At 49.6% G+C, this 11,225-nt stretch overlaps 1 protein-coding gene across 1 annotated transcript; it reads left to right on the top strand.

Moving 5' to 3' along the window:
• Positions 1 to 3,875: 3,875 nt before the first annotated feature.
• LOC123096735 (F-box/LRR-repeat protein 4) lies at positions 3,876 to 6,026 on the top strand. Its single transcript, XM_044518496.1, has 2 exons — positions 3,876 to 3,885; positions 4,203 to 6,026. Exons 1-2 carry the CDS (start codon positions 3,876 to 3,878, stop codon positions 5,783 to 5,785), a joined length of 1,593 nt encoding a protein of 530 aa, XP_044374431.1. The 3' UTR covers positions 5,786 to 6,026.
• The last annotated feature ends 5,199 nt before the right edge of the window (positions 6,027 to 11,225 follow it).

Raw genomic sequence — 11,225 nt, 5'->3', positions numbered from 1 at the left:
ACTCCAGCTTGCATCAGAGGCAAAATATGGAAAGTACACGAGGCTGCCATCTTATGTTGGAAAGCCGAAGAAAGAGTGCTTCTCATATATAAGGGACCTGATAGTTGGGTGGCTCCATGGGGGGCTGACACGTCTCGAACGTATCTATAATTTTTTATTGTTCCATGTTGTTATATTATCAATCTTGAATGTTTTATATTCATTTTATAGCAATTTTATATCATTTCTTGGGCTAACCTATTGACATAGTGGCAAGTGCCAGTTGATGTTTTTTGCTTGTTTTTACTTCGCGGAATATCCCTACCAAACCGAGTCCAAATGCAGCAAAACTTTTTGAAGATTTTTTGGACCAGAAGATAACTTGGGATCCAAGGAAGCACCTAGGGGGAGGCCCGGGGGCCCACAAGACACCAGGGAGCGCCAGAGGCCCCTAGCGCACCCTGATTGGTTGTGGGGCCCACGGGGGTCTCCTCCACTGCCTCTCAGCTCTATAAATACCGAAACATTCCAGAAACCCTAGGGGAGTAAAAAAATCAATCTAGTTGGGATTTTTTTTTGCAACTAGATCTAGAACAACCCATCACAGCCTCCACTGCCTCTCAGCAGTGTAGGGCGGTGGGTAGACAAATTACTGTTGGGAGTTTTTTTGCAACTAGATCGAACCCATCACAAGGGTTAGGCCAACATGATCATAATTATTTGTTCTTCTATCAATTTCCCAAGAGTAATTTGTCTACCCACCGTGTGCTATTTTCTCAAGAGAAGCCACTAGTGAAATCTACGGCCCGGGGTCTATCTTTTATCATATTTGCCTCCCGATCTATCTTTTGCCATATTTGTTTTTAGATCTATATATCCAAAAACCCAAAAATACCTTGCTGCACTTTTTCTTTATTTATTTCATTCCATGGTTTATCGAGATCTATTTACCCAAACTACCACAAATCAATCTATCTTTTTACCGTGGAGGGATTGACAACCCCTCTTACGCGTCGGGTTGCAAGAATTTGTTCTTTGTGTGCAGGTACTGTTTACATAGTGTTGCTTGGTTCTCCTACTGGATTGATACCTTGGTTTCACAACTGAGGGAAATACCTACCGTAGTTGTACTGCATCATCCCTTCATCTTTGGGGAAATACCGATGCAGTTTCAAGCCGCATCAGGGGCTCAATCAGTGTCTTCCCATGGCAGGCAAGGAAAACTATGTCAATGTTGTTGCTAAGGCGATCTCAACGTATGCCATGGCCTGCTTGAACCTTACCAAAACCCTGTGTAATGAGATCAGTCAGCTCATTTGTCATTATTGGTGGAACCAATAGAGCCATGGAAACAAAGTGCATTGGGTAGGATGCAAAAAAAGAAGCTTTCGATTAAGGAAGGAGGGCTGGGATTCCGTGATTTACACTCTTTAAATATGGCAATGTTGGCAAATCAAGGATGGCAGCTAATCCAAAACCCCGAGTCCTTGTGTGCGCAAGTACTTTGGACAAAATACTTCCCCGATGGCGATGTCCTTCAAGCTGAACCGAAGAGTGGTATGAGCTATGTATGGAGAAGCATTTTGAAGGGGTTGGAAGTCTTGAAAGTTGGCTTAATATGGAGGATTGGGGATGACTCGAAGGTGAGAATATGGGATGACCCATGGATCCCTCGTGGCGACACTCGCATGCCATCGTCTCATCAAGGGAGAGCATCCTGACCCGCATGTTGGAGCTGATCGACCGTAGTACCGGGAGGTGGGATGATGAACTGGTGAGAAACTATTTTCAGTCGGATGATGTGCAGGTCATTTTGAGTATTCCAATATGTGAGCAGCCAATGGATTTTTTTTGTCTTGGAACTATGACACCAAAGGGGTTTTCTCAGTGAAATCTACGTGCAAGGTACACATCAATATGATAAAAAAATGAAGCCACAAAGCAGATTGGGGAGGGGTCTGAACCTAATGTGCAAGCTTTTGAACTTTTCGAATCAATCTGGAAGGTTGACTGCCCCCTAGAGTGCACGACTTCGCTTGGAGGCTTGCTCAGAATAGCCACCCAATGTACATGAACATGAGCAAACAAGGTGTTGAGCTAGATACGAGATGTGCAGTCTGCGGACGTTTGTTCAAGGATGGTGGCCACCTGTTTTCCAATTGCAAGCTCGTCATACAAAGATGGAGGGCGTTGCTTCTTGAGGAGGAGCGGAGCCAACTCTCTATGCTCAATTCGGTGAAAGAAGTTGTTCAGGCAATCGTGAAATACCCAGATGATAAGAAACTCCCAATCATCGCCTTGCTCTAGCTTTGGTGGACAGACTGAAACCGTGGTAGAGAGAGGGGGCAAAGTGTTGAAGAGTTTCAGTTCTCCGTTAGGCACCATGTCAACAGTGAAAGAATTTCTTGAGCTCAAAGGGAGTGAAGCTAGCCAGGGATCAATGCGAGTGGGTTCCATCGCCCAAGGACATAACAAAGGTCAACGTGGATGGCGCTTTCGATACGAGGACTGGGCACTGAGGATGGGGATGATCTGTAGGAATACTTCTTCAGATATTTAGCTTGACACAGCGGGGTCAGTGGATCATACGACGAGCGCGCTGCATGCCGAAACTCTGGCCCTACTAGAAGTTGTAAACTTGGCAGATCAGCTCGGAATTGGCAAGGCACACTTTGAAACAGAAAGCCTCACGCTCAAGCAGGCCATTAGGTCTAGCTCCTTTGACCTCAGCCCACTTAGTCATCTGTTCAGAGAGATCGAGTTTAAAATGCTTGCGTAGTTCATTCTAGCTGAGATTTCTCATGTTTCTCGAGATTGTAACAAGCCAGCGCGTGCTGGCGGCGTTGGATGCAGGGCTAGATCATGTTTCTTGTGGAGTTTGATATGATGACTACCTGTTTTTTCTTTCGAGAGGTGATGACTATTTTGTCGATGTAACCCGTGATGTAAGGCGCGATTCTGCTCTTTTTGTTTCGACACAGTATAAACGCAAGCGCTCATATACACGCGCATACACTCACCCCTATGAACGCACACACACATCCTACCCCTATGAGTACCTTCAAAAGACTGAGCCGGCATATCATCTTGAAATTTACGAAGTCATCGTAGGCACCTCGTCGTCGACGGGAACATCTCCTCCCACTAAATGCGCGTCACCGGAAATCCTGAAATAAATATAGGAATAAATGCGAGCACAGAATTTAAACCCTGGTGGGCTGTGGATACCACAGTCCCTCTAAGCATCCAACCACAGGTTGGTTCACTCAATCGTAAAGGGAACACAAGTGTTTCTTGTAAAATTACCAAAAAAAAAAGTGTTTCATTGCTACATGTAAAGGGAACACAAGTGTTTCTTGTAAAATTACCGGAAAAAAAGTGTTTCATTGCTACATGTACGATGAAATTCATCCGAAGTTGTGTATGATAAGACTGATCTAGGCTTGTGGGCCACATCAAATAGAACCAAGCCCCTCTCTTGTCCTATAGAATCGAATGAGAAAAGATCGTATGTAAGGGACGCGGAGGAATTGATCCCGAGCTCATATGCTCCCGCATGAACAGTAAAATCGAAAAAAATCCAAAAATTTCCAAATTTTTTTGGGAGAAACATTGACAAAAGTTCTAAGTGCCTGCAAAAATTCGTCGTGAAATCACATTCCTAAAAGGCATGGCAAAAAAAACAAAAACAGTACTCTGAAAAAGCTACTTTCAAAAGCATTTTGAAGCACTGAATTTGTTTTTTTTTTGCCACGCCTTACAGGAATGTGATTTCATGATGAATTTTTGCAGGCACTTAGAACTTTTGTCAATGTTTCTCTTTAAAAAATTAGAATTTTTTGATTTTTTTTTGATTTTACTGTTCATGCAGGAGCATATGAGCTCGGGATCCAAAGATGACTTTCGGTATGTAAGGCCATTCCGTTCATGTAAAAGAAGAAGAAAGTATTCCATGGAGCCTCGAATCCTGTGATTTGTCCATCGGAGCCGCCTCCACAACCATTTTGGAAGGTAGCCGACGCACGCCCACGCCGCCGACGTTGATACGATACGATACCCCACCTCGCTTGTCGGCATCTCCCTCCTTCCCCACCTAATCTCGCGGGCGGCCACACAAGAGCTACCCCCTCCCCACCTTCCCCACCCCCATCCCCACCTGAGGCCGCCGAGCAGCCCAATTCCCCTGGAGGGAAAATTTTACCTAGGCACGCCGTGCCGATGAGCTGAGGCGTGGCCGCGCCCTCCCCCCCTGGCTACGGCGCCAATAAGCCCCCGACGCGGCGGCGGAGGCCGCCGCGCCGGCGGCGGAGGCGGGGCATGCGGCGACGTGGACGCCGCGCTCTGCGACGACCTGCTGCAGGAGGTGTTCCGCCTGCTCCCGCCCGCCGCCGGGCCGGCCGTCTCCCTCGTCTCCCGCCGCTGGGTCGCGCTCCTCCGAGCCTCCACGTCCCGCCTCACCCTCCGCCTGCCGCCGGCCTTCACCGGAGCATCGGCCTCCGCGGCTGCGGGTCCTCTGGCTGACCTGCTCTCGCGCTACCCGTATCTATCCGCGCTGGCCGTCGTCTCCGCGTCCTCGGCCGCCGCTCACGACGCCGACGCGCTCCTGCTCGCGGTGTCCGCCTCGCCGTCGGCCACCAGGCTCACAGCGCTGCGGTTCTCGGTCGGTTCGCCCGTCTCGCCCGCTGCGCTGCGCGACGTCTCCGTCACCCTCTCCGGCCTCACCTCGCTCCACCTCACCGCCGTCAGCCCCCTGTCGTTCCGTTGGCTCGCGTGCTTGCCCTGCCTCAAATCCTTTGCCTTTGTCAACTCCGCCGTTGCTGCCGTTGACTCTGCCGGTTCCAGCTCCGATGAAGACTCCGGCGGCGAGGGCGACGCCGTAGGGGCGTTGCCTCTGGAGAGGCTGTCGCTGTGCGGCATCCGCTCCGGCGACCACGGGCTCAGGTGGCTATGGCAGCGCTGTGTGAGCCTACGGTGGCTGCAGCTGCGCGCTTGCGACGGCATCGGAGATGGCACCTCCTCGGCTGCCTTCTCAGGATGCCTAGCCGGCCTGCTCGAGCTTGAGCTCCGCGCTTGCCGAACCGTCGCCGACCGCGTCCTCCTCATCGCCGCTGACCGGTGCTGTGCTCTCAAGTCTCTCCTGGTGTATGACGGCGGCAGCAGGGAGGCCCTCCTCCAGTTCATCCGTCGGCGCGGCGCCGCACTGCACACCTTGGACCTCCGCCTGCCTCTCGACCTGCACAACGACCACCTCCTTGCAATCGGCGCAGAGCAAGGCCACGACACCCGGGGCAGTCTTGCCGTGCTTCGCCTTCAAAGCTGTGTCCTCGTCACGGGGGACGGGCTTCGTTCTCTCGCGCGCACGGCCATTGGGGCGGGCATCAAAGATGTCGCCCTGGTGAGCTGCGATGTAGTTGAACGGGAGCCTGGGCTGCTCACGTTCCTCAGCCAGAGCATGCGTCACCTCCGCCGGCTTGATCTGTCTTACAACGAGACCCTGAAGGACAAGGAGATTGGAGCCATGCTATCGTCTTGCCGGAATCTGATTGACATCAGGTTTAGGGGTTGCCGCGGCATTACCGGTGAATCTTTACTCTCGCTGCTTAGGCACTGTGGGCAGACAGTGGAGGTCGTGGACATCTCCCGCTGCCCTGCCATTAAAGTGGCCAGTGTCGAACTCTTTGCACAGCGAGCCACCCGTTTGAATCATTTGGTCATCGAGGTGAGCTCGGTGTCGGAGGAACTGAAGGCGATTGCACGGACGAAAGGCATGAAGGTTGGCCCATTGCCTTGTGAAGGATCATTCTGACGTATGGTAAATCTTCTTCAGATGAAACTCATCGAAGCTGGAATTTAAGAATCTTATACTGCATGTTCAATAAGGAAAGTGCTTTCCTTGTGTATAATACCCTGGTGGGAATGTGTGTATGTATGTCTTGTTAACTGTGAACTTGTCATGAAAAAGCTCCTCTTGCTGCCTGGCATGTAAATTGAGCAGCAAGAATTGTGCTATTGTACATGTTTCAAGAAATAAAATTGGAATTATTACATGAGTTTCCCTTTATTGTTAGTGAGTAAGGTATAATGATGCAAGAGCTGCATGATTCTTTTTAGATAAAGCTGCAACCAAATAATTTGGTTCCACTACTGCTCTGCAAGTCCTTTTTAAGGTGAGAATTCTGGTATGTGAGTTCGGTGGAGTGGTAAAAACAGATCAGATGCTGAACATGTTTTCAAACTACATTCATACTCGCATTCATTCAGATATTGATTCAAAGATGTAGGTACTCAGGATAGGCATAAGTTCAGATATGGATGGTAAGAACCTGCTTTGCTGTTGATCAATAAATCCCTTGGAAGGACAACCTGTTAAATCTGTTAACAGTTATATTGATGATGATTTTTGGTCTTTTGCATTCTAGCCTTTTGGCATCCTCTTGTACATGTATACTGTATATGTTGGCTTTGGCCTCCTAGTAATACAAGTTGCTATTCTTCTAACGAAATCATCTAAACATCCCAGATGTATGTTGAACTCATCGCGAGATCAGCATGTCTCGGCTAAATGAGGTAAGTCAGATTTCTTGCTGCGGTCTTAACCTCTTCTGTTCTACATGATGATAACCTCCTCGGTAAAAGAACCACCCAAGAAGCATCAGTTCAGCAATGCTCAGCTAGCTTTACATTGGCTTCTGCATTAATGGGATGAAATGGTTACAGACTTACAGCTAATTGAACTAAACTGCAATCTCGCTGCTGTGTTATTGATGACATGTTCTCTAGCTACAGAGGTCAATGTTGAGTTCAGTTATTTACGTACACATCTGGCATATATTCAATTATTTGGCCTATGCTTGATGTTGAAATACTTTTGGAAATCATGCATCATTTTGCTAAAGCTTCTTTTGGTACTCTATTTGAACTGTGGGATGTCTTGCTTGAATGTCCTCAAAATAATGTTACGGTTATGGATATGCGATGATGGAACAGTTCAAAGTGTTCCCTTCTGTTGAGAAAATTATTTTGAATTAATTTCACAGATTAAGCCATTTCAGTTACTATCTTATTCTATGCAGGAACATTTATGCTGATTTATTAGATCTGGTGCTCTTTATATAAACCAAGAAGATGGCAATGGTCAAAGTGATTTATTTTCAACAATTCAATGTTCGAAGTGTTAGTGTTACTGAAGACCAAGTTGAGATAGTATAAAGGTTTGATTTTTACCACTATTTTTGGCGCTGACTCAACAGCGACAACAACTCCATTGACTTGATTAATTTGTATTGTTCTTGGTGAGTTTGATTGTCGCCATCCTATTATCCTTCCAAGAGATAGAACACCAAATGGTCCAAGCTGGGCTTGCTGAGTGTAGATGTGCTAATGTAGGACGTTTTGGCAGTTCAAACTGAACTGCCAAAACGTCCTACATTAGTGAACAGAGGGTGTACTGTCGATTTCATCAACTTTTCTTTATCATAGGTAGGAGTATAATTTATTTGAAAAGCATCTTTACAAACCGCATGTCTTGGGTTGTTTTGAGCTTAATCGTCCCAGGTGGAAGCACATGATTATCTGGATTGTGCAGATTGAGTTCTGTGTTTCTTGTGCTTGAGGCTCATAATGATTTGATTTTTGTTGTTTGCTCTGCGGGCGTAATTGAGGCCTAATTGAGCTGGACGACTGCTAAGTATGTTCTCTGTCAGATGACTTTTACTTATGTACTACCTCCGTCAAAAAATATAAGACGTTTTGTAGGCTAAACTACCCTTAAAAAGCGTCTATATTTTGGGACGGAGGTAGTAGCTGAGTGGCCTAAAATGTTGTTTTGCACCTTGAGAGACCGGATTTTAATTTTAGGTAGCATTAACTATGATATGGAACTACTTCACGCTTCTGACTATGACCGTTTCGATGTGCCCAAAGTGGTCACCGCTAGTTGCTTCCACAACTTCCATCATCGCTCGTTGGACTTTTGGATGAGTTGGCTGGAGCATGAATTCAATAGCTTCCTTTGTTTACTTAACTTTCAGCCACCTACTCCTATATCACTTTCCAAACTGTTTGAGTGGATTTTCATGCTTCCCGCTGAAGGCTCACAGTGGAGATGATCTTGTCAGCCGTTTCATCTCCTTGAGCCAGAAATATGCGGAACAACGTGTGAGTGCGACGACGGAAAGAGATGACATCTAGCGGCCGACGTGTATCTTGCTAAGGATCCACACCATCGTCGAGGAGGCGGAGCAAGGCAGTTCATAAACCGTGGAATGATCCTCCAGCTGAAGGGGGCTCGTGGAGGGCATGTACCTACTACCTAAGTATCTTGGGCACTATGTGCTTGACACCTTCAAATTTCCAGTTCGTTGAAGATGAGGGTGCTCCTGACGATCATCAGGTAATCCACAAGTGACTTCAGCTTCGTTCCAGTGCAAGCACTGAAAGAATGCATTGTTATTAGTATTTGATACTGATAGCATAACCATGGTTAACAGTGTAATTGGATGTTTGGAGACTAAAATTTCTTAGTTTACCATGCTACTAGGAGCCATAGGCAAGGCGTCTCTGGCTACTTAATGGATGACCTTCGATCTCTTGACCCGTCCTTTTGGATTGGGTTGTCGTTGTGGGTTGGGAGGTGCCTGATGTCTTGTGTCGAGGTGTTTTTGTCAGGTATCTCTTACGTAATAGCAATGCTGGGGTTTGTGTGGATGTTAGAGCATCTCCAGCCGCGCCCCCAACAGGTCCCTCTAGGTGATTTTTCAGCGCCAGCGCCCAAATATCGGCCCAGTCGCGCCCCCAGGAGCTTGTTTTTCGCCGGTTTGGGCCGAAATTGACGCCGGCGGACCCAGGCCGAACCCGGCGCGCTGGGGGCGCCCGGAGGCGCCGGGGCAAGCGTTTTTGGCACGAAAGAACGGCGGGTCCGCCGAGTCAACGACCCCCGAGCCTCGTCGTCCTCATCGCCTCGGTTTCCCGCGGGGAATCAATGTGAAGGCTGCCGCCGGTCAGCCTTCCATTGATTCCTCACGGGCGGCGCGGCGATGCCCCCCTCCCGCCATGCGTACACACGGCGCCCACCTCCCGTCCGCTATAAAGCAATGCCTCCCCCTCGCCTGTGACCACACCCCGCCCACAGCCACCAAGCTCTGCCCCTCTCTCTGTAACACCCCGAGTGTCATGCTACAGTAATCCCCTGTTAATGGTGCCATGTCATCATGTTACTGATGATATTCTTCACTTGATCCAAATCACAATTCAAATTCAAATCCAATCTAAGTCAAAATTTCATATTTGCCAGACATGAAATCTAAAATGTTCATCTTGTGCCAAATAATCCGTAACTAATATTGGTAGTGAACCAACATTTTTGCAAAGTGTTTAAGTGCACTAAACTAGCTAAAACAGTGCTTAAAACATTTGTTTAAATGCTTTTTAATTTGTAAAAATGCTAACCTGTTTTATTTAAGTGCTAAACTGATTGTGGCAATAGCCTAAAACATGATGATATTTTAGGTGTAAGTTTTATAATTTATAGAACTGTTTTGGTTTTGAAAAGTTTTGGAAAACAGAAGTTTCAAAAAAGAAAGAAAATGCAAAACTTGTTAAAAGGGAAAAAGATGCCCCTGCCCCTCTGGAACTAACCCCTGGGCTTCGGCCCACCCGAGCCAGCCCATCCAGCCCACTTACCCCACCGGTCGCCTTCTCCTCCTGTTCTCCTGGCACGACCGCTACAGGGGCGCGTCCCCGTCGGACCAGCTCGCCGGTGCCGCCCCGAGGGGATAAGGGCGTCGTCCCCTCGACGCCTCGATCCCTTCCCTCCACTCATCGCTCTCCCACATGGTCCTCCCCACTCACTCTCTTCCCCTTGCTCGTGCTCCCTTCCCCCTCAGATCCACCTCGCTCGCTACTGCCGTCACCGCGTCGTCGTCGTCACCGCGCACCGGAGCCTCCCCGAGCTTCACGGCGGTGTACGGAGCCCCGGCGGGTCCTTCTTCGTCAACTACACCACCGGAGCGACGCTGGAGACCTGTGCCACCGTCGCCTACGTCGTCCGCGAGGAACGGTTCGAGCTGGAGTGCTCTACATCATCCCCTGCATCTTCGTCTTCCTCTTCGTCCGCCGACGTCGTCCCGGCCACCTCGACTCTTCCCCGGGCCTTCCCTGCAACGGCAGTGAGCCAGCTTCCCTCCTCCCCCTTAGCTCTCCCGCACGCCGTAGGTCGCTCCCGCCGTCGCGCCCGAGCTCCCGAGGAGCTCGCGGCTGTCACGCCCTGCCTTCCCCGCGCTCCTGCTGGCCCTCCGCGCGCGCCCTCGCTCGCCTAACCGCGCGCCCGGGGCCGCGCCTCACCCGCAGTCACCGTGCCCGGGCGGCACCTCGCTTGCAGCCGCCGCGCTCAGGCCTCGCCGAGCCCCTCCGCCCCGCACCGCGAACCACCGCCTGCCGTGCCTCGTACCTGGCCCACACCGGCAGCCGGCCCGTGCCGCGCCCCCCAGCGCCCGCGCGTCGCCCGTCTCTCGCCCCGCCCGCCGTGGTCTTGCTGCTGCTTCGCCCGCGCACGCCCGGGGCTTGCCCGCTGGCCTCGACGCCGGCGCCGCTACGAGCCGCCTGCGCTCTTATTGTCGCCCCCATCTGAAGCGCCATGTCGCGGGCTCTCCGACGCGCCCACCCGCATCCCCAACGGTCACCGGAGCCAGCTGGCCGGAGCCTCGCCGCCGCCCCTGTATCCCATCGCCATTAGTTGTAGGCCTAAACAGCCTTTAAAACTAATCCCCCTCTAACCCACTGACATTGGGCCCCACCTGGTTAACTAATAATTGGATTAAACTATAGGTTATGACATGTGGGCCCACTCTGTCTAATTAGGTTAAATAAATTAAATAAACAGTGTTAGTTGCCCCTGCCAATGACATGAGGGTCCCAGGGCCCCCCTTTGACCAGTCAACCATGAACCAGTCAACTCCTGACTGGGCAGATGACTGACCCCACCTGTCAGCCACTCTGGGTGCATGCACCGGGTGCACCTAGCAGTTTCTGTTTATTAATATTATTGAATTAAATTAAAATCAGGAGATTAGAAAATCATTTAAACTTTGTTAATTCATAGAAAATAAACCGTAACTCAGATGAAAATGTTTTCTACATGAAAGTTGCTCAGAAAAATCCAACGAATCCGGATACGCGGTCCGTTTACCTGTCAGATGCCTCTGACTATCTGAACATGGAACATTCTCCCTCCGGTCATCTGTCTGACA

Source organism: Triticum aestivum, chromosome 4D (genome assembly GCF_018294505.1).
Source record: "Triticum aestivum cultivar Chinese Spring chromosome 4D, IWGSC CS RefSeq v2.1, whole genome shotgun sequence".
NCBI classification, from domain to species: Eukaryota; Viridiplantae; Streptophyta; class Magnoliopsida; order Poales; family Poaceae; genus Triticum; species Triticum aestivum.
Note: the sequence above shows the minus strand (reverse complement) of the source record. Positions and strands in the feature narration are given on the sequence as shown.